The 23106-nt window shown below is 49.4% G+C and overlaps 2 protein-coding genes across 2 annotated transcripts in view; one reads left to right on the top strand and one right to left on the bottom strand.

Moving 5' to 3' along the window:
* Positions 1-39: 39 nt before the first annotated feature.
* KDELR3 (KDEL (Lys-Asp-Glu-Leu) endoplasmic reticulum protein retention receptor 3) lies at positions 40-4852 on the top strand. Its single transcript, XM_004675661.2, has 5 exons — positions 40-205; positions 2141-2241; positions 2698-2856; positions 3239-3491; positions 4120-4852. The coding sequence occupies exons 1-5, from the start codon at positions 115-117 to the stop codon at positions 4158-4160; spliced, it is 645 nt and encodes a 214-aa protein (XP_004675718.1). The 5' UTR covers positions 40-114; the 3' UTR covers positions 4161-4852.
* Positions 4853-6285: 1433 nt separating this feature from the next.
* The window catches only part of DDX17 (DEAD (Asp-Glu-Ala-Asp) box helicase 17), a 17508-nt gene continuing 687 nt past the window's right edge, over positions 6286-23106 (bottom strand). Inside the window, exons 2-13 of the mRNA XM_004675660.2 lie at positions 19405-19558; positions 18981-19080; positions 18328-18461; positions 17698-17763; positions 16332-16473; positions 15859-16019; positions 15601-15773; positions 15148-15258; positions 14859-14920; positions 13390-13449; positions 9253-9489; positions 6286-7801 (exon numbers count right to left, since the gene is read on the bottom strand). Coding sequence (XP_004675717.1) covers positions 7296-7801; positions 9253-9489; positions 13390-13449; positions 14859-14920; positions 15148-15258; positions 15601-15773; positions 15859-16019; positions 16332-16473; positions 17698-17763; positions 18328-18461; positions 18981-19080; positions 19405-19558 — 1906 coding nt within the window. The 3' untranslated portion in view covers positions 6286-7295. The remainder of the gene's footprint in view (positions 7802-9252; positions 9490-13389; positions 13450-14858; positions 14921-15147; positions 15259-15600; positions 15774-15858; positions 16020-16331; positions 16474-17697; positions 17764-18327; positions 18462-18980; positions 19081-19404; positions 19559-23106) is intronic.

Raw genomic sequence — 23106 nt, 5'->3', positions numbered from 1 at the left:
GGCGGGGCTGCGCGCCGGGCGGGAGCGCACGACCCAGGGCCGCGGAGACGTGGCAGCCGCTTCGCCCCAAGTTTCCTGGAGTTGGCTGGCGGGCGCCCGGCCGCCGGCAGCGCCATGAACGTGTTCCGGATCCTGGGCGACCTGAGCCATCTCCTGGCCATGATCCTGCTGCTGGGGAAGATCTGGAGGTCCCAGAGCTGCGCGGGTGAGGGGCGCCTGCAGGGATGGGGCAGGGGGTGCTGGGTGTTCTGGGTGGGAGCTCTAGCTTGGGGGGACTTGACACCTTTTGCACAACTGGCTTTAAAAAAAAATGCCAAAAGGCACAAGGTCCAAGAGGCCCCCTGGTTCCTGGAGGGAGGGTGGGCTGTGCCTTGCCCACCCCCACAGCCCCGCTGCTTGGGAGAGGACGGGGATGGGGAGGTGACACCCCTTTCTACCTTGGCTCCCCTGGACCAACACCCCCGCGAGGCCCCACTGCTGTCCCCGTGTGCTCAGGCCCAGGGCCAGCATGGGCAGTGGTGGCCAGGGTGGGCACACAGGAAGTGTGCCAGCCCACAGGGTCTTTTCCCTCCCCAACCCCACTCTCCCCTGAGCCCTCTCAGCGCCCCCCACCCCCCAAGTCCAGAAAGCTGGGTCAGCTTTCCTCCTGCTCCCTGAGCCTGGCAGAGGCGGCTGTGACCTGCCAGAAGGGGCACAGCTCTGCCCAGGTGAACAGACCCCTATGGAGGAGAGCGGGGTTCCCCCGCTTGCCCCCCTGACTGCCTTGCTAGGGGTGGGGGCCTGCAGGGCTTTGTGCGCTGCTGCCCGGAGGGGCTGCCCTGGAGTTAGATGTGCACAGGAAGCTAGGGGGCAGCGTGGACCCCAGAGGCTTCCTGGAAGCAGCAGCTCTGGGCTGGGTGCTGGCGGGCCAGCAGGGTGTCCCCAGGAAGGGGACATGCTATGTGGGGACCGGAGGGTGCAAAGCCCAGAGGTGACGGAGGCCAAGGCTTGGCCTGGGAGGGGTGAGCAGTGCCACTGAGGATGATCCTGTGGAAGTGGAATCTGGGGGGGGGGGTGGTCCAGTGGAGGACTGGCCTTGTCTGGCAGGCCAGAGATGGGGCTGGGGGAAGGTGTGGGGGCGGGGGAGGGCGCTCAGGAGTGGACCTGAAGCAGGGTAGGATCTGCGCAGGTCTGCTGGGGTCTCAGGAGGCGAAAGCAGAAGGGGTGCTAGCCTGGCAGCGCCGAGGAGCAGGGTCTGCTGTGACCCACCGCCCAGCCGAGGGCAGAGGCTGCGCTGCCCTGGATCTCAGGGGGCCCCTCCCCCGGTCAGACCGGACAGAGGCTGCGCTGCCGCTGGGTCCCGGGAGCCGGCGTCTCCTCGGGCTTCTGGCCAGGGCCCGGCTGGCGTCTCCTCGGCCCTGGCTTTTCAGGGCCGACTTGCTTTGGTGGGAATTTGTTGCTTCAAGCTCGTGGAACCATCCAGGCGCTAAGGAGGGTGTGAGTGAAGGTCCTGTCGGGCTGAGCCTGGGGAGAGGAGCCGGGCGCAGGGCTGAGTCCTGGGGCCTCCTCAGCGGGGCCGAGGCCTCAGGGAGCTTGTGCCGCCTCAGGTTTAGCCCAGAACTGGCCCTGGGTCCTTACCATAGCCGGCCCCATTGCCACCCTCAAGCCTGAGAGTGCCAAGCCCTCCTGTCTGTCCGTCTGTCCATCTGTGGGGCCATTTTATAGATGGGGAGTGTAGGCTCAGGCTGCTGTGCGGGCAGGAAGCTGGCATGTGACCCCAGCACCCTCTGGAATGTTCCCGGGCCTGCCCGATGGGCGTGCGGGCTGCCCGTGCTCCCTGGTAAACCCGCTCCCGGTCAAGTCCGAGGGTTGTTTCCCCAAGGATGGAGTTTGAGAACTGTCAGTGGGACTCAGGTAGAGAGAAGAGTAGCCTCGTCTGCCCCCCACCAGCCCCCCGGCACCTTCCCCAGAGCAACAGAGACAGAGCACCAGCACCGGGCGTGGGAGGCCGCGTGGCGGGAGCGGGCGGTCTGAGCGCGCAGGGTCTGCAGTGAGGCCGGGGGGGCTTTTCCCAGAGCAGGTGATGTGACTTGTGCGCCCCGACACCTTTCTGACTGGGCTCGGGGCCACGCCTCACGGTCCCTGTCCCTTCTGGTCACAGGCATCTCCGGGAAGAGCCAGGTCCTTTTTGCTCTCGTCTTCACCACCAGGTACCTGGACCTGTTCACCAACTTCATCTCCATCTACAATACAGTAATGAAGGTGAGGGGGGCGGACAGCCACGGCGGGGGGGCCTGCTGAGCTCCCCAAGACAGAGTTTGAGGACTCGGGCTGTGGAGCCGGACTGCTCAGCAGCCGGGGCCCGGGCATGGGCAAGGCCTCTGACCCATGTACCTCGTTTTCCTCATCTGCACAATGAAGAGAATTCTAGCAGGTGTCTCAGAGGGTTTTGCTGTCAAGTACATGGGGACAGTCGCTGCCACAGTAAACGGTCAGTGACAGGTCGCCCTGCTGACCTGCGCTTTCAGAGAACTGATTTGTCCGTCTGCCCAACACCTGTTAATTGAGCACCTGCTGTGTGCCCAGCGAGGATCCCAGTCTCCTGTTCTCCCGGAACACACACTAGTGGGGATGACAGATAACCCAACGGGCCCTCCAGGGCGCCTGCAGCCCAGCACAGGCCGGAGGCGACTCTGGGTCCCGCGTGTTGCCCTCCAGGTGGTGTTCCTCCTCTGTGCCTACGTCACAGTGTATATGATCTACGGGAAATTTCGGAAGACCTTCGACAGTGAGAACGACACTTTCCGCCTGGAGTTTCTTCTGGTTCCCGTCATCGGCCTCTCCTTCCTTGAGAACTACAACTTCACGCCCCTGGAGGTAAGGCCGGGGACACCGAGCAAGTGACCCCAGCCTGCCCCCCCGTCTCCCTCCCTCCGGCCCCTGGAGAGGCTTCCATGCAATGGGGCTTCAGGCCGGGACAGGAGCACCCCGAGGGCAGTGAGGGCTGCCTAGGTCCAGTGGGGCTCCAGCCAGGGTCTGATCATCTGTGAGGCAAGACGCTTCTGATTCTGATGGCAGCCCCAAGGCCTCAGGCAGGTTAAAAGTTTATATTCCAGACCAATGTCATGCTGTGCTGGGGAGCTTGGGAGGGGTGCAGTGATTCTAGGGCAAACATCTTGAGCCTTTAACGTCACTAGATTGTCTCCAGCAAGCCTACTCCAGGGATCAAGTCACTGAAAGATGGTCTCCCCCGCCGCAGATCCTCTGGACCTTCTCCATCTACCTGGAGTCGGTGGCTATCCTGCCCCAGCTTTTCATGATCAGCAAGACTGGCGAGGCCGAGACCATCACCACGCACTACCTGTTCTTCCTCGGGCTGTACCGGGCCCTCTACCTGGCTAACTGGGTCAGGCGGTACCAGACCGAGAATTTCTACGACCAGATCGCTGTGGTGTCTGGGGTTGTACAAACCATCTTCTACTGCGACTTCTTTTACCTGTATGTGACCAAAGGTAGGTGCCAGGAAAGGGCTGCGGCACTGGCCTGGGAGTTAAGTCACGCTCCGGAGCAGGAGATGTTTTCAGAAGGGCCATGAACAACACAGCGTGTCCCGGGCACTGTGCAAGCACTGCAGAGGGCACGAGACCTTCTTGCTCAGGAAACTGGAGCTCACACTGCTGGGAGAGCGGCTTCTGCAGGCTCAAGGCAGGAAGCAGCTGGCCTTGCTGGAGGGCAGAAAGGCTCGTGCGGTCAGGACGCCGAACCTGAGTTCGGCCGCAGCCAGCCAGGCCAGCCAGGCCTCCCGCCAGGCCGGGTGTGCGCTGCGCTGCCAGAGCAGTCGGGGAGGGGCCGCGCACAGCCCACTGCCGGCTGGGGGGGGGCTGGGGCAGGGCAGCAGCCCCCGCCAGCTACGGGGCAGGCCAAGCCGTCCACATCGAGGTCGGTCATGCGAACAGGGACACGGACAGGATGAGCCGAGGGAACGGGGGGGGGGGGGCACGCCGCGTGGAGGCCGAGAGCACGGCCTGTAACCAAGCTGGGCAAGCCCACACTCAGCCCAAGTGCTCCTCACACTAGAGGCTGCCGGGCACCACGCAGCCTCAGGAGAACTGGGACTAACTCACGCCCGTTTTCCTCCAGTCCTCAAAGGAAAGAAGCTAAGTCTCCCGATGCCGATTTGAGGACCCCCAGATGTCCTACGCCTGCACCCAGACTCGGCGCAAACCACTGGAGAGGTTCTCCCAGGCAACTCAACGCAGCCTCCACCCCATGTGAGCAGGACACCCCATGAACGCTCGGTGCGCACGTGAGCCAGGCTGGGCTCACACGCTGCGCTGCCCGCGAGGCCGATGGAAACCTCGGTGCTTAGCCCATGAGCCACCGACCGACCAGCGGCCCCTCAGCCTGGTGAGACTCGTGCCCCAGCCCCAGGGGGACAGCGCAGCTCAGGATCAGGCCAACACTGCAGTGGGATTTTGCTTTTCCAGAGAGACCGGTTTTAGAGGACACAAAGGTGCTATCTGGCAGGTGCAACATTGTTTCACTTTTCATGGGCCTTGAAGCCACAGGCAAAGGGGCTTCCTGCCCTCCCTTACCTTTCAAGCCATTGGGCTTGTGCCAGGCTGCACTGGCCCAGCACACACTCACGCCTTGGCCTAGGTGGGCACCGCAGGAGGGCTGCTTACTGGGGGCGTACAGCCCACTAGGCTTGTTGCTTGGAGAACTCCCACCCCACCTCACGACCAATGGCCCTCCTTTCCCCATTTTCTGGTGCTAACCAACACCCCCCACCTCGGGCCTCACCCAGGAAGACCCGGAAGGGGAAGGGGACTGCCTGCCGTTGGCCTAGTCAAGGTTGTTTTTAAGCAATAAAAAATCCACACCTTATTGTCAACAGTGTTTTATTTATACCTACAAAAGAAAACAAGATGGTATCAAAAGGACAATTTACAAACCAAGAATAGGAACACAGCTCTTAGCATCCTGCGCTGCTCATCACACATCTACGAATCTTTCAAGTCTTAATGCAACAGGAATGTGTTCAGAGACCCGCAGGGACATGACAGAGAGCACTGACCCAGCGAGAGCCACCCACCTTTCAGATGAGAGAAGTCCACATGAACAGCTAGGGAGGGCCGGGGCTGCAGCCCCACGGCCTGAGAGTGGAATCCTTTCCCTAAGTGAGTTTCAACCGTGACTGACTGCAATAGTTAGCATCAAACAGGACTCGTCAAGTTCTGAAGCGAAGGCCGGACCTGAATCTGAGTGGAAAGACGTGGAGGCAGGAAGCTACTCTAGAGAGCGACACAGGAAACCACTAGATTTCAGCTGTGTTCAGTCCACAATAGCTTCTGAAATACAGGGCTTGCTACTGCTGTGATTTCATGACCACAGCATCCCCGAGGGGAAAGGGAAGCAAGTGGCAGACCAGATAGCCCCTGCTTGCCCAGAGACCCACAGAGGGAAGCTCTGAAGACCTGTAAGGGAGGACACCCCCTCTGGTTTAAAACAGCAACAAAAAGCCCAGAATTCTGCCCAGAAGAAATGCCTACAACACGCAGTCAGTGCTTAGACAGATGGGGAAGGGGACACTTTGGTTTGAGAGCACAGAGCAGTCGTCTGCACCTACCATCCTCCCTCAGCCTCAGTTTATGTAAAAAGGGGGAAGTGAGAAAAAAGAAAACAGGAGGGGGAAAGATGTCAAAGTTTTACATGCACGGATTTCTGCGCGTGCTCACAACCTACCTGTATGTGGCACATTCAGCCAGACTTTCAGAGCCCTGAAGAACTTCAAATGCAAAGACTGAAACCCTCAGGTATTTAGAGCGTACAAACCAAAAGCACTCTCAGCCGCAGCCCGAGTGGCACCTTGCCTCTGCTCGTGAACCAGCCACACGGGGGCAACACGAGAGAGGCGGCGCCCCGCGCAGGATGCCGCGGGCTCTGGGCTGCGACCTCCCTGCCCTCTCACGGCGACAGGAGACGGACCTTTCCCAGGCCGCCTGCTACAGTCTGCCTGGAAGCCAGAATCGCCGCGCAGGGGGCAAGCTCACCTACCTTTAGATGAAGGAAAGAGAAAAGGACCTGGGCTTTAACCTTCTGTCTCTGTAAGCACTACCTACCTGTCAAAAGCTGACTGCAAGAGGATGGATGCCGAGGAAGACGCGCACCCAGAAGCTGCTACAAAGCACTGCAGAGACCGGAGGATGAAGGTAAGAGTTCTGTCTTAAGACACCCTTAAGAGCCTTTATTCAAGGTAACTTGGCCAAAGAGCTGAGTAGCCGGCAAAGAACTGCTTTTATTCTAGCTCTCATATACTGAGTTCAAAAAGAAAACTTGTCCACTGAGTATACTGTCTATAATTAAAGGCGGTTATACCGCAGGTGAACATATACTTAACTGGTTAAGAGAGGAAATTTCCAGTGAGCATTTATGTTGATTCTGCTCACAGCAGCTGCCTGGCTAGAAAATGAACTTCACATTTTCATGTTCCCTGGTTATACAGGGAAGAAAAATAGGCAGTTTCCACCCAGATGCTGAGATGCTACATTAAATCTTTGCAATGAACTTTGGAGTTTTTAATTTAAAAGATACTTTAAAAACTCAGACTCAGCAATTCAATTTCTAATCTGACACTAAATGGTTATTTTCGGTAACTAGGAAGAGGAAAGGCAGAGTGTAAGGGAGACAAAGCCAATTAAGAATAAAAAAAAAAAAAACTGTCAAAAACATTTAACAAGGTTATCAGCCAAAAAGACAATGGCAAAGCACTGCCTTAAAAACTCATCAGGCCTGGAGAACTGTTCCAGCTTGAGAAGCATGAAAGCGCATCGTGGGAAATGGAATGGGAACGCCCTCTTCAGTTTTCTAACCCAGCAGGAGAACCCTGTCAAGCACAGATGCCGCCATCTTCTGCAGATTTCAACCCACCGCCCTTCCCCACCCCCCGCAACTCAGGACCACAACGAAAAAATGGGCTCCCACATCGGCCTAATACCTTACTTTTCTTTTAAGATGAAAAATAGCTCAGATATCCTCAACATGCAAGAAGTTGGGGAAAAAGTTCTTCCAGTCGACTATATATAGACACGTGTGTATTTCTCGCACACAGACACACACACACACAACGGTGGCTGTGTGTGTGCGCGCATGCGCAGTTTTTACAAAATCTGTGACAGAATGGATCAGCTGGCGGGCAGAAGAAACCTGGCAGTGAATTCTAACTAATGTGTGAAAGACAAGTCACGATGGTTGGGGCAAATAAAAAAGAAAAAAGAAGAGGGGAGAGCGGAAAGGGCGCAGACAGAGCCCCCGGCTCACTTGCGCGAGGGCGGCGGGGGCGGCGGGGGCGGCGGGTACTGGTAGGCGGCCTGCCCCAGGTAGCCTATCATGCCGGCGGCCCCCGGGGGCTGTGCGAACTGCTGGGACATCAACGGCTGCGGCTGCTGCCCAGAGCGGCCCAGCCCGCTGAACTGCTGGCCGGAGCTCTGGGCGCTTCGGCCGCTGGCCGCAGCGCTGCCAGCCCCGTAGGTGCCCGCCCCGTACTCCTGGGCCGTGTAGCCGCTGGAGCCGTAGGCGGCTGCCCCGTAGGTGCCCTGGCCGTAGGTGTACTGGCCGGCCTGCGCCCCGAAGGCGGAATTGGGGCTGCCGTAGCCGCTGCCATTAGCATAGCCGGCTCTATCGGTTTCACCACGATCCCGATAGCTTGCAGAGTCTCTCCGACCACCATCCTTGACTCCTCGAAGCCTCCGGTCACACTCGTCCTGATACATCAGGTTGGGATTATTTGCTGAAGAAGTGGTCCGGTATCGAGAACGACCTCCTGATGGGAGCGAGAAGGGACTTGAAATGCCAGACACAGGAGCCCAACATAAGCACACGTAACAGCTCTCCTAGGGAGCCTGGCGGCAGTCAGTGCTGAGAACGACCCGGGGCTCCGGGCAGCCTTGGAGGCCAGCCTTCCACGGGCGCCTGGCTCTGCATGGCCCCAGCGTGGCAGCTTTCCGCCAAGTCTGCAAAGGTGGCTAACCCACGGAAGAAGGCACAGGCGTCTACACAGCCAGACTCATAACCCAAGGCAGGCAGGCTTTATTCAGCACGCGAAGTGATTCTGGAACAAGGGGTTTCTCTAGGTTGACGCCCATGAAGTGGTCACTGACCCATGCTCCTGAACTACAGAACGTGAGCGTTCAGGGTGACAGTCTCTCCCGATGAACATGGTAAGGGGAGGGAAACAAAAAAACTCGAGACACAAAAGCTTCGTGCTCTCTGTTCTGCTAGGCCACCCTTTAAAAAGCAGTACTTTACAAAAAAAATTTGATTCTTTAACAGGGCAGATTCAAAAGAATGGTAAGCACTGACAGGACATTTATCTTTTCAGTCTGTTAGGTCCTTTCTTCATCTCTGGCAAAAAACATAGTCTTAAACACAGAGAAATGATGGATGGTGGGAAGGTTTAGGCGGCTTACCAGGGTTAAAAAACCACCTGAGGAAAGCTAAGCAGGGCCAGCAGCATCACCAGGAGCGCAAGCTCGTGGCCTGAGCCCAGGCTCCCACCTCAGCTGTAAAGCCACTTTAAAAAGCTTAGACCCGGCCCTCCCTGGGGGCGCAGCGGGTTAAAGCGCAGCACTAAGAAGCTTAAGGCCACTTAAGGCCACTTCCGCATGAGTTCGATCCCCGCCTGCCCCGGAGGGGACCACATGGCGTGGCAGACCTCTCCTGACCCGCCCGCTGCTCCCCTCAGCAGTGTACTTCGTCCATCTGCCTGTTCTGCTCCCCACTCTGTCTCTGGTGAACCCTCTCACCCTCTGCATCTCTCTGGCATGTACCCCAGTTCTGTACAAATAAATAAATCTTAAAAAAAAAAAAAAAAAAGCCTAGACCCTTGCGTGCTTTCGAACTGTCCAATGTCCAGATCAGCAACTTTGCCAGTTTCTACCAGAAAGCATGTAAGCCACTGGTCTCTCCATCTGAAAAACTGGAAATGCTCCCACACCAAGGCTGTTGAAGTCACAGCAACCAGATTCAAGCCTACTTTTGAACATGCACCACATGCTTCAAAAAACGCAGGGCAGCTGTGTGTTACCAGGGAGCAGTCGGGCGAGGCCCGCCGTCGTCAGGAAGCTGGCGGCGCACGGACGGGGCTGAGCTGCACTAGTGAGCAGTGTAGAAGCCTCACAGGATTTAAAACACCATGACACGATGACACCACCACACAAAGAACACAGAAAGACACCTCGGTAGTCTCTGGAAAACTCCAGGACCCACCCTTACCCCCTCCGCCGCCGCCGCCTCTGTGGTCCACCAGCTGCATCAGTTTGGGGTTGATGGCCTGGTTGGCCTCCTCCAGCACCTTGATCAGCTCTCGGGCCTGCTTCAGGTTCCCCGGGGTGAAGAAGGTGTAGGCGGTGCCCTTGTTGGTGCTGCGGGCCGTGCGGCCAATCCGGTGCACATAATCCTCAGAGCTGTTTGGATAGTCGTAGTTGATGACAAACTTGACATCCTCCACATCTTCGAGGCCAACGAGAGGCAGCAGGCAGGTTGACGTGGCGGGAAAGAGGAGGTAAAGACACGCCACAACAGGTGGGAGCACGAATGCAGGTGACAGCGAGAGGAGAGAAGACCAAGTTAGTCACCGCTCTGCACAGCGACAAAGACAGACTCGTCCCAACAGAGTAAAAGGGGTCAGCGATTCTGGGGACGTGAGCCCGACGTGGCATCTCAGTCAGCGGGGACCTCCTCAGGCACCCTATTGACCGTGCAAGCACCTGCCTCCTCGGAGTATTCTGGCAGGTGTGGTAGCAAATTCCAGTTCCATCCTCTTCAGAATTGCAACACAGAGAAGTGTGACCACCACAGTCACAAAGTCAGAATCACTTTTACTCTGTTGGGAGAAGCCTGGCAAAATCTACCAGTAACAGAACACACTTACCTTTCCACCAGTCACAGAGCAAAATGAAAAAAGAAACTTCACACACTTTATCATTACTACATTTTCAAGGAGACTTAGTCAAACAGCTTTTCAAATGACTTTGTTCTTACATTAACGAAACTGATCAAAGCTAAAGTACACACCTGTTTCCTTTATAGAAAACCCAAATGCTCTTTCCCCTCGCAATGACCACAATAGCACATTACACTAAAATTTCACTGTGCCACAAGCCCAGCTCTGCCAGATGATGTTTTGCTCACTCAAGGTCATTTCAACTCAGCACTTGCTGCAATTATCAGACTGTTGCCTGGGGAATTCAGTAAGTAGCCAGAGTGTGGGAAAACCAGGAAACCTTGAGACACACGTTCAGTGCTTTGCCCACTGCTGGGAAATGGGTCGAATAACCTCCTACAGCTTCAAATATGTAAATGTTAGTGTAATGCTTTCCGCTAACTGTTTATTTTTACCTACTTAAACAAACAAATTTAAGACCATAACAAAGAATCCTAATGTTTTGTGGAAAAAAAATCTGCATTTTACAAAGAATATTCAGAAAATATCCTAGATAAAACACAGATTTTTGTGATATAAATAATTAAAAAACATTCTCTGTTTGTTACCAGACCGATGCACACTCCCTCCTCCTTTGGGAAACCGCTGCAGCCGATCCCGTCTCTTTGCCTTTTATTTTTGGCGGCCTCCTTTCGAAAACTCCGCCTTCTGACACGGGACCTCTGGAGCGCGGGGAGCATGCATCAAGGGTCCGTGGCAGTGAGAAGGCCCCACACACGCTCGCTCTGTGAACTGGCTTAGATGCTTCTCTGTAGCCCCATTTGGTTGCCAAGCGCCGGAGAACCTGGGTTCGGGTAAAAATTTCAGGTCCTCCAACGCCTCCCCCAAGGATAATTGGGGTGATTGTAGAAAAAAGTTAAAAATGTAAGTTACATCCAAAGGGTCAGACTGCATCTATTGCCCAGACTGGATCAATTTCAAGGGGAAAGGGGAAGATGATTAAAAAAAAAAATTCAGCTGTTGTTAAAGGGCCTGGGAAGAAAGGGGCGTTATGTCTGTTTCTTATTACAGTAACGGCTCCTCAGTCTTTACTGACCCCTAAAGTCCTGAAATCACACCAGAAAGACGAGAAGGCAGTTATCACAGGGGGCAGCGTGAGTCTCAGGCTTGGGTCGTTGAAGCAACAAAGGAAAAACAAAAATGTACAGGGCCAGGATGGGGGGGGGCCTGGGCTGGGGGCGGGGCCTTATGCTCCAGGACGCTTCTTCAGAGCTCGAGAATGCTCCTTAGTCAGTCCCATTACGCACACGCATGGGCGGCAGAGCAAGTCGAGCTACTGCCCTGGAGGCAGAGGCGCGCTGTCCTGGCAGAAAACACTGGGCACTGGCGTCAGCGGCTGAGACACTAACACTTGGGAGTATTTCTGGAGGGCTCACTGGGGGTGGGGTGGGGGGCAGACAGGGTGCAAGGTCTTCGCACTAGAAAGGTGTCCTGTGTGTGCGCACACAGAGCGGGCTGAGGGCACCTAGGAGCAAGCGCAGAATCTGGTTTTCTCCAGTCAGGCCTGCCTGGTGCTATTTGGCACTGCCACAATATGATCTTGCTGTCTTTAGCGAAGATGCTGTAGCAGGGTAAGAAATTGAAAAGTTAATGTTTTAGGTCAGCTGCCTAGGATGAGAACTTTCTGCCTGGCAAGCCTACGACATGGCCTGAATCTCCACTCACTAATTGGGGGGGACTGAGAGCAGCCAACAGGCTCATCTAGAGCTGCTTCGGGCCAATGTAGATTTGCCTCAGCCATGTACTGAGTGATCTGCAGCTGATATCAAAGCTTCTGTTAAAAAACAAAACAAAATAAATTCAATACTTTTAGTTTAACAGTGTGTAGTTTAAACGAAAAAAAGGAAAAATAAAAAAAATCCCAATGGAGAGGGAATAAATAGTGGTTTCCTGAGGATGACTATTATCAAATTATGGGAATCAAAGAACTTACCTGAAGGGAACATTAAAGAGGCCATCGCTGGACAGGAAGTGAAAAAAGGCCTGGTGACTCAGCTGAAAATTGCACCCCTGTCTATGAGGTAGAAGCCTTCACTTTCCAGGATCTTGTAGGACCTTGGTCAGCAGTCTGCCATTTTGGTGGGTTTCCCCCTCCGTTTGATTTTTACAAGGCAGCAAACAAAGGGGCCCAAATCAAGCACTGGTGTTGAGTAACAAGAAACAGACTCAGGTACCTTCCCTCTCCCTCACTCGGACGAGTGGGGGTGGGACGAGGAGTCTAAGTCATTCTAATGGCAGCCAATTGATTCGGTGTGTAAATGCAGGGGACATGGAACGAATATTTTTAATCGTCTAGGCAAGATGCACAAAGAAGCTACCAGCACATAGCAAGCCTGTTTAAAAACCACCATCACTGAAAGCTTTTTTATATAAACTGCTTTCAGGCCTCAGCCTCTTCTCCCAACAGGCCCAAGTTCTAACTGCACAGATCCAGACATGACCTCCGAGGGGAGAGACAATGTTCTGTCATGGCTGCGGTCACCACCTCTGAAGGAAGGAATGAGGAGTGCAGTGTGTAACCAGCCTCCATTCCTTTCGTATTCTAGTTTGAATATTTTTTAATTTTATGTCAAATATTATAGAGGGAATATGGTGCTTCTCACCTTACTGGGTAAGAATTAAATACGTGTCGATAATTTAGAGATTTCTTTGCGAGAGAAATAATCCCATCTCTTTTAACAGAAGTTGTGAGTTACACTTGTTTAGCTCAGTAATAGGCTAAAGCTACCACAAAAATCTCTTACATCACAATGGACTGCAATCGCCAAAAGAACATCAGCGTCACACTTAGCTCTCACATGGCAAACAGCACATGAGCGTTGGTTCACACGGATGAGAGGAGGGATCACGAGAGTCCATGACAATTTTACTTCAGTCAATAAAACTGGGCACACATCCTTTAATGGCTGAATGACACAGTATTTGTAATATCATATCCCAGAAATTTATAGGTGAGCGTTCATAGAACTGGACCCTCACATGTATACCTAGCATAGAGACTGGAAAAGAGTAACTGAAGAAACTAGTTTCTAGTAGCTAGGTTCAATCGGTTTCATTCTACCCAACCAGAAATGGCGTAAAATCAGGAAGAAGGTGAGATGTTTAACTTAATGTCTCCTCGCCCTCTGTTTAAATAGTCATGCCTAGGCCTTGCTGCAGACCAAAGCCTGTTTGTTAGGAGCAGGAAGAGACTTTGAAAACGAAAGAAAAATAAAAACAAAAACAAAAAACAAACAAAAAAAAAACCCCCAGGTTTAAAAAAATTTTTTGGGGGAAAAAAAATCACACTTTGTATTCTTTCTTTAAATAATTATCTAAACACACGAATATACAACTCTAATTTGAAATGACAGTCTTTAAACCAGAAGATACACATGCCACTGACAGAGACGCCCCTCTATACAAACCTAGCCCGCGGGAGGCTACATCTGTGGCAATGAGGATGGGGGCCTTTCCAGAACGAAACTCTGCAAGATAAGAAGCGGTTTTCTCAAAGTCAAGTCCTGCAATGAAGGCTCAGCAATTAAAGCTCTGAAACGATCAAATGAAATATTCCTAGCTATCTCTGTAGGACCGTGTTAAAAACTTCAGGTAAGTATCAAAAAATGCAAGAACTTTTAAATTTCAAGGAAACAGTAATTCTAGGGAAAATCCTTGTTACAATTACTCGTAGTGGGGGGCAATTGGTCACCTCTAATAATAAAGTCGGTTATCTCTGACAATCAAGTCCCATTAGAATGATGTGCCAATTTGTAACAAAATTAACATGAGCCAGAATTTCCCCCCCAAATTGTTAATACCAGAATGATCTCCCAAATGAAACAATTAAAACCAAGTGTGTATATGTGTGGGGAGTAAGTTTAAGAGAAGTGAAATAAGAAAAACCACACGACTCCCGCCCCCGGGGTGTACAGTCATTAAGGTATGTATGAATACTGGTCTCTGTCCCCAAGTTCCTGGCAGAGCTCCTAAAACCCTGTAAATACAGGTTCCAGGAGAATCATTTATTCTTTTTTTTTTTTTTTTTAAGAGCTGGGGTGCAGGCCAGAGGAGGGGCCAGCAGTGAGAGGCTTCACCCGAGACAGAGTGGGGAGGAGAATAGGCCGAATGATTGAAATACAATGAGGTGAGCAGTGAGCAAGACAGGAGAGGTCTGCTGTGCCATATGGGTCAGATCCCTGGTTGGGGAGTGAACTCGTGATGCAGTGGCTGTCTGTAGCTTCATAGTGCTAAGATTTAACCCCTGCACCACCAGAATCACTTATTCTTAATCTCCGAATTTCCTGGATGGTAAGAATGTCTCTTGTTCTAATGGTGACATGTAGTCAAGATGTGGCTTCAAGACAGCTCCTGTATGGGCGCTCTTCACTGTACTGCCAAGTCGTGATTAGAAGCTCGGCACTTTCAGTCCCAAGCTCCAGTATCAATGGGAGGGAGGACTGGAGATGAATTAATGATCAGGCCCACATGACAAAGCTTGCATAAAAATTCCAAAAGTACAGGGCTTCAGGAACGTCTTGGTTGAAGAACTTATCTATAAAGATAAGGACTTATTAAATAAAGGGTGGTTTAACTAAAAATGTGGAAGGGACCAGCCATTAGTGACCTTCAAGAATGAAGGTATGTCAAAAATGCCCATCATTCAATTTACTAAAGCAGAGCTAAGTGACTCTAGCCTAACCTTGCATACTGTATTTTTCAGATAAGGTCATGCTGGAACACAGGTCCTGTAAGACCATACTGACTATGGTCGCTTCTGCATAGTAGCAAAAACCACCACACACAGGCAAATCTGAAATATCTACCATCTGCCCATTACAAGGAGTCTGCCCACCCCTCAGACTGAGCACGGAACACTGCTCAGTTCTGAACTCACCATTAAGCACCCAGTCTCTTTCTGGTTGACTCTTGTCTCCATGGATACACATAGCTGGCCAACTGTCAGGAAAAAAGTGACAGCATTTTAGAACTCTTTAAAAAAAGAGGAAAACTAAGTTTTAAAAAGCGCTATCACATGTAGGTGTAAGACTGCTTAGGCTATATGAATAGAAGACTGTGCCCATTTAGACAGCAGGATGCGTAGTAAGCACCAGTGAGACTAACATTCCTAGCACCAACTCAGGAAGTCCCCACCAACCAGAAGTCATGACGCAGGCTGAACGCACCCATCTCTGCGCATCCTCCGAGTGAGGTCATCACAGCGTCTCTTCGTTTCTACAAATATGATGGTTTTATTTTCCTTTTCAGCCATTATTTCCTCCATAAGTTGGATCAACCTGAAAACAGAACCAATACAGTCATCCAGGGGAAACCTTTCTGCACACTGTATGTAAAAGTGAGCTCTGAAATTCTGAATGTCCTCAAAGATCTAACGCGCTTTCTTTTAACATTTATTTCTATATGGCATAATTATCAAGGCAGGGATCCCAATTCAAGAATGCAGAATCCTTGCCTTTATCCACATTGTTCTGAAAACAATACAAAAGATAGAAATCTAGCAGTGCTTGTATGTCTTCAAAGCCTAAAAAACTAGTGGCTTCTCTGACACTTTAATTTCTGGAAGATTACTAGGACAGGTTTATCAGTCTTATCCAGGTCAAGAGTGAGATCATGCCTACTTGTGGTCCTTCTCACTCTCCATGCAGACATCCACAATCTGGAGGATGTTGTGGTTGGCACTCAGCTCCAGGTTGCCCACGTTGATCTGGGTGTAATCACGAAGGAAGTCCTCTGCCAGCTGCCTCACCTCCTTCGGCCAGGTCGCACTCCACATCAGCGTCTGCCTGTCAGGCTGACAGAGGGAAAGGCTTTCTTTTAGGAAGAGGAAATGAGACTAGCAGGGCCACAGAGATGGCATTATCAACAACTTTACACACCCTGATTTGATCAACTATTTTACGGATCTGCGGTTCAAAACCCATATCAAGCATTCTGTCAGCCTCATCCAGTACAAGGTAAGTACATCGGCGAAGGTTTGTCTTTCCTGACTCCAAGAAATCTATCAGGCGTCCAGGGGTAGCTATACAGATTTCAACACCTGTAAAAGAAAACCAAAGATCTAGTCAGCCAGACCTCTTACACATAATCCAGGCTTCAGCAAACAAAACCGTCAAGTTTTGGTAACTGTACGAACATAGCATGTGGAAAAACACAACACAGAACAACTATGTACAATCCTCAAATCACCACAAAGTTTGTCTCTAGCCTGGTGTACTTTCCAAAAATAGAATTTTAACACACCTGAGAATTTCTAAGCTTCTAAAATATTAAATCCACGACTTTGAAATTTCATTCATAAAAACAGGTAAAGTGAGTAAACGATTTTTGTACAGTAAGTAAAAAAAATTACCTCGTTCCAAGTCTCGAATCTGGGGACCTTTAGGGGCACCTCCATAAATGCAAGTACTCTTCAATCTAGAACATTTGCCATAATCATCAGCCACTTGCTGTACCTGCTGGGCAAGCTCTCTGGTCGGAGCTAGAACTAGACACTGAAACCACAGAAAAACTTTTGAATTACTTGTTCAAGCTGAAAAAAAATTTAATTATTTTTCTATTTGAAATCTGGCAGTTTCAAAGGATGTGATGAGGTGGAGCTGGGAATAGTGCATCAAAGGCAAAATCAGGAGACTGTTGGTTTACTTTTGACATATAGTTAATGTGTGCTATAATTAGGTGGATTTACAGATTTTTACCTAAACTCTCTCAAAATGAACAGTGGCTTTCAAATATTTCTGCAGCATAACCATGGACTCAATATTAGTAAAAAATGATGATTAGCAGAGCTGATACAAATAGCTAGCCAAAACAAATTAAGATGCTGAAATAGGTATTGAACACAATATTCATGAACCTTGTTCTGAGAACTGATCCACTAACTACTTGCAAAGGCAATAGAGTAACGATTAGCCACAGGAAATACTACATGTTACAAAGGCAGAATTCATCTTTTTGCAAATATTTGCGACAGATTATAAAAACCAAATCAGAAAACTGTGCTACTCTACACATATTAACAAAAGTATCACAAATCACCACAAAAAACAGAAATCCCAGGTCTCCCTAGAGGCACAGGGGTAAAGTCTCAGCAATATCGAGCTGTCAGTAGCCAATGCAACATGGGTTCGAACCCCAGCCAATGAGGGACCCACAGGGCACAGCAGACCCCTCCTGTCTCCCCAATGCTCCCCACAGCAGTGTATCCCAGTCACTCAGCCTGTTGTGCTCCCCACTTTCTTTGGTGAATCCTCTCACCCCCACACCGCTGGCCTGAACCCCAGTTCTTGCATGTATGAATAAAAATAAATCTTAAAAATAAAATTTTCATCAAAGAAAAATCAGGAGCGTCCAACAAATCCCAAACCAGACTCAGATCCACAGGGCAATGGATCTCTTATTTCATTTGTATCCCCCACAGCATCACTGAGCAGTAAGATTTGCACTTGAATTTATTTGCCTATATATGAGCATGCACACACAGTAGTTTAAAGTAGTATTAGTTCAAGTCAAACCCAGTTATTTAATAGGTGTATGACTTCAAGTAAGTCATTTAATCGCTATGTTTAAAATTACTGGTAAGAGGGGATAAGGCTATTTGCAGACATGAGGGAGGCTTGAGAAGGGTATCTGAAAATGGAGGTAAAGCAGGGTCTAAACCACAAGTCATTAAATAGTAGTTATTCCTAGAATTACAAACAAAATAAAGTGAAACTTACAATCGGGCCGTCTCCCCTTTCCAAGTATGGCTGGTGGTTAATATGAACAATTGCAGGCAGCAAATACTGGGGAGGAAAGACAGACAGTCTGACACCAAAATTAAGCCATCACCTTACCAGTGCTGACAGTACCTGGCGCTGGGGAAAGCCTGGACAGCAGCTCTCTGCCACACAGCGCATGACGTGGGTCTGAACACAAGTGCGCTTCCACCTCGGCCAGATACCCAAAAAGTCTGCGTTACCTACATTGTCTGGATGACAACTCTATGAACTGTCAGAACCGTAGACAATTCTTTAATTAAAATACTAAAATAAGGGCCTCCCTGGTGGTTCAGGGGTTAAAGACACAGCGCCATCAAGCTATCACTAGCCACTGTGACCTGAGTGCAATCCCCAGCCAGCAGACCTCTCCTGTCTCCCCGCTGCTCCCCTCAGCAGTGCATCTCAGTGGATCCGCCTAATCTGCTCCCCACTCTGTCTCTGGTGAGTCTCCTCACCCCCACGCCTCTGGCCGACACCCCAGTTCTTATATGCAGATATATAAGATATAAATAAGATACAAATAAACCTTGAAAAATAATAGTAAAACAAGCTGCCACATGTTAACGAACCTTTCCTGTGGGTACTTACTGCCAATGTCTTCCCAGAGCCAGTCTGAGCAATGCCCACCATATCCCTGCCACTGAGGGCCAAAGGAAATCCCTGGCACTGAATTGGAGTTGGTTCTGTAAAGTGTTGATCCATTAGCACATCCATTACATACTCTGCAAGAGAACAGACACTACTGAAAATAAGAGCTAGCCAAGCGTTTTAAAACACTATCAAGTTCACTGAAAACGAAAAGCACCCAGATTCACGGCTTTCTGAGCGCACTGGGCCACTACGGTCACCTCCCCTTTCCCACAAAAGCTGAAAACCTCTAAGTAGCTAATGGGGCAAGGCATGGGAGAGTCACAGTTAGCCAAATTCAAATAACATCCAGCCAGAAAGTAGTGTCATTCTATTCTAAAAGACAAAAAGCAAAACCCTAGGAGATAAAAAATGAAAAACTCTCAAAAAAAAGCCTATTTCAGAAAATAGATGAGCATTACAAAAATCTCCTATGTAATATTTACTTCTAGCTTTGAACTTTTTTTTTTTTTTAAATTACACCGTGACTTTTGTGAAAGGATTCTGTTCCTCTTTATGGCAAGATCCTGAGGCTGGGTCAAGCCTTTAAATAACCTGTTATCCACATTTCCCATCCAACGAAAAATTAACAACACAGAGTTGAGAACACTCACGCGGGAAGTTAGCATGATGGAAGGCGAACACAGGTTTAGGACAGACATCTCCCCCTCTCACTGTAATCTCCTTCTTCCGGCGTAGTTCATCAACTTCATACTATGGAGGAAAACGAATACAAGTTATTAGGCTTAAAAGACCAACAAGAGAAATCATTGCCAATATATTGACTCTAACTTATTTCATAGATGAAAAGACACAGCCTCATACACCCAATTAAAATCACGTGACAAGCGGGCTGGGAAGCGAGCCGGGAAGCGAGCCTACCCGTGAGATGCGCTCCACACCGGTATCTACATGATGCTCTTATGGGTATCAGTAGTCCTGGTAAGACTGAAGTTCCACCAGAATAAAACATGTAACATGTCTACTGGACTCACTGTTGTGTACTGAAAAAAGGTAAATAAAACTTCCCAAACTTACTGGAGTCAACCTGGCCACTTCTGGATGTTCCACATAAAAATTCTTCTCGAATTTGGGAAGCTCACTCAAATCCCACTTCTTTTTACGCAAACGCTCCCCAGGGTTACCAAACTTCTTTGGGGGAAGGCCGCCGCCACCTCCTCTTGCTCCAAACCTAGAAACATTGAAGTTTTAGTTTATTATTTTTAAAAAAGATTTATTTATGCATACAAGAGCTGGGGTACAGGCCAGAGATGTGGGGGATGAGAGGATTCACCAGAGACATTGTGGGAAGGACAGGTAGACCCACTGAAATACACTGCTGAGGGGAGCAGCAGGCGGGGCTGGAGAGGTCTGTTTCACACACCTGTGCTGCACTTTAACCCTCTGCACCCACCACCTTATTAGTTATTTTTAAAACACTATCCCACATACCATAAAAACCTTGAAAAACTTGGGCATCTTAAGACTACCAGCCTCTTTCATATTTCAGTTCTTATTTGAAGGGATGAACATGTTCATAAAACTTCCTTTGCTACCCAGCAATTCTGTTACAGGTACAAATCAGAGGAGTCACAACCAGAGTCTAGAACCACAATTCAATCAGAAAAGGTTTTAATTCAATTCTGCGTCTGTCGCAGTGGTTGTGAGTAAATTATTTGACTTCTCTGCTTCTCAGGCTTCTTATAAAAAGCTGAAATACTACCACCATCCATTTCAGATGAAAGGACTAGAGTCATCTTAAAGATAGTATCCAACATAGAAAAGCACTGTCAAATTAGCATAATTGTACTCATTCAACCAACAGTTACTGGTTATCAGCTATGTACCAAGTTTTAAGTCCTGCAAAAGATACTTAGATGAATGAAAACAAGTCTCTGACTCTTGTATAATACTGAGACAGACAGATAAGGGAAGACATCAGTTTAAGCTTAAATTAAGCGCAGGATTTTGGACAGGGAGAAAAGTAACTTCCAGCAAGTTGCCTCACCCTTCAAACAGCGTCTTCAGCCCCTGACCACCTTCACTGTCTAAGAAAAACCATTAGGACCCCTGAAAAGCTGGTGGGTCAGCCGTCACTTTTAGTGTACCCTCCTGAGTAGCCAAAACAAAGACTTCTTTATCTCCATTTATACCTTACAGCTTCTTGTCCCCAAACCACAACTTTGCTACAGAAACCATTGATAAGTCTCCCTATTTACAAACCCAGCTCACTTAAAATCAGTCCTTACAAGATTCACAAGTCAACGGCAACTGGATTATAACTCTGGTAACCAGCTCAACTTGGAGCATTCTTCCTTTCCCAGAACCCCAACCCACTTCTGCACCTGCTGAAGTGTGGGAGCTGTTGGTATACAATGTTTTCTTCCCATTTCCTTACTCCTTATAAACACAGTGAATCTAATTTCCCTTTTCACTTCACCCCCCACTCAAACCATCACCTTAGGAATGGTTCTACTTTTAATTGACAGGCAACAGCTGACTAACAATTTTAAAGGGCTTCAACTGCCTGACATTGTCTTCTTAGAACTCAGGTCAGACATTTCTCTAAACACAAATATAAAGATTAGCTGGTAGGGAATATGGTTTCCAACACTAGGTATATATACTCAGTAAGCGGAATCGACAACCCCACTCACTCCCACTGACCCAGTAAGACTTCAGGCTTCACTGCAGGGACAGCATCCTCATAACCAAACAGTGAGAGCCTTCCAGAAGTCCCTAAGCTCAAGGCTCCACGTGGAAGACTTTCAAGTCAGACTACTTCCTGTCTCATTTGCAAATCAACCAACTAAAACATTTCTAACCACAGTACTCTACCTTAAACTAAGGATCCAGAGGAAATGTAACTCATGAAAAGTCAAGTTCCTGCTAAAGTTTATTCCAAGTAGTGAGTGCTTTCCTATTTGATAGCCATCTTGCCTTTCTCCCTCCTCATTGCCTTTGCTGTTTACCCAAGACATACTATCTTTTAAAATAAGCCACCATCCACAATGGTAATCAATGCTGATTTTAATCTCCAGGAGCCTTTTACAGGTTGTTTTTAGCCCTTTGAGCCACCATTTAACTTTTTTTTTTGCTTTGCAATAAATTCAGCTTTGAAGATGTATACATTATCATGTAAAACCATGCTAGTTTAAACACACACATCTGTATGTGTATACACTAACCTCACTCATTCCCTATTTAAAAAAAGTAATTTCTGCTCTAACCTTCATTTGAGAGCAAAACAGAAATTTAAATTATAAAGAAATTCCATGGTAAAGATAGAAAGGGGATACAAATCTTATAATCTCATCTTGTTTGAAAGCAAGGTTTTATAAAAAAAAGGTCACCTGAAATTCAAATATGGAGGCGCAATTGGTGTCCTTCTTTCAAACATGTTTATTATTAAAGCATAGATTATGGTGTAAGGAAACATGAAACCAAACACCGGTTAAAAAGAATTGCAAGGTTACCAGTACCCTAAAAGACCACAAGAGCCTATTTCTAAAGTCAACGCTCAACATGAGGAACTACCTGGACTCGGGCCATTCCCTCGCTGCTCGCACCCTCGCGCAGCTGTACCCACCCTTGCAGGGGCTCCCCTTCCACGACCTGCTTCTTTACTGCGGGTATGAGGAGTCACCCAGGTTGATGCAAGTTTTTTTCTTTTTCACGTCTGTAGTGTAGTGTACTGTGCAAATATCCACAATTTCCCCAGACATCTGGGCTGTTTCCAATATTAAGAACAATGCTATGGTACACAGCAACATGTGGCTTTCTCTAGGCTTCAGAACCTGTTAGTACAAAGCTTAAGTGAAATATTGGATCATTTTCAACTTCACTAAGTAATGTTACATTCTTCCTAAGTGGCTGTGCTGAAATTCACTTTCAAATTTAGCTGTACTGTGAAACACAAAACATTCCACTTCTGGTCCTCTCAGTTTAACTATTTTCTTCCTAGTGTAAAAATCAAAACAATTTTTACTTTGTAAATCAAGTGGTAACTGATGTGCTTGTACTGTCTGGTACTTGTGTATCCGAAGCGCCAAAGGCAAACGTGTCTGGAGGAAACGTTGGCACAATCTACAACACTGAGGCATACACGCAGCTTCTCTTGTTTCCAAGAACAACGACAAGGCAATTATCCCCGGTCCGGGCGAGAAAACAGGCTCAAAAGGCCCAGGATCTGGACAGAGTCACACAGATATTAAGAAGTGGCGTCACATAGTTTTTCTCCAGATGTACAATTTTTATTACAAAAACAGGAACAGCAGAAATGAACATGGTCTCTTCAAGTAACTTTTGTGTTCAGCCGACCTTAGGAAGACTTGAATCTCCGCGCCCGGGGGGCCTTCGGCTTGAACCCTGGCTTCCCAGCCGGCACCCTGGCATTACCACGGCCACACCTGCCGGGCTCGCGGGGCCAACGCTCGCGTGCGATGGGCTGAAACGGCGGGGGCACGGGGGAGCCCCGCAAAGCCACCCACCACCGCTCCCTCGGCAAACGCGACCGCCCAGGGCGTCCCTGCGGCTATTCGCTGCGGCAACGGAGGCCTTGCAGTGTCTTTAATCTACTTGCCCCTCGTTCGAAGCCCAGTGTTCGGTGCCCGAGAGTGGGGCCTGGCGATGACCAGGGCAGCCATTACGCGCGACGACCTTCCTGGGCCCAGCCGGGGCCTCATCCCCTTCTCCCCACCGGCGGCCGCGTCTACACCCGAGCGGCCCGGGCCGAGCAAG

The sequence above is a fragment of the Condylura cristata genome, unplaced genomic scaffold (assembly GCF_000260355.1).
Source record: "Condylura cristata isolate star-nosed mole 26May11 unplaced genomic scaffold, ConCri1.0 scaffold00004, whole genome shotgun sequence".
NCBI lineage: Eukaryota > Metazoa > Chordata > Mammalia > Eulipotyphla > Talpidae > Condylura > Condylura cristata.
Note: the sequence above shows the minus strand (reverse complement) of the source record. Positions and strands in the feature narration are given on the sequence as shown.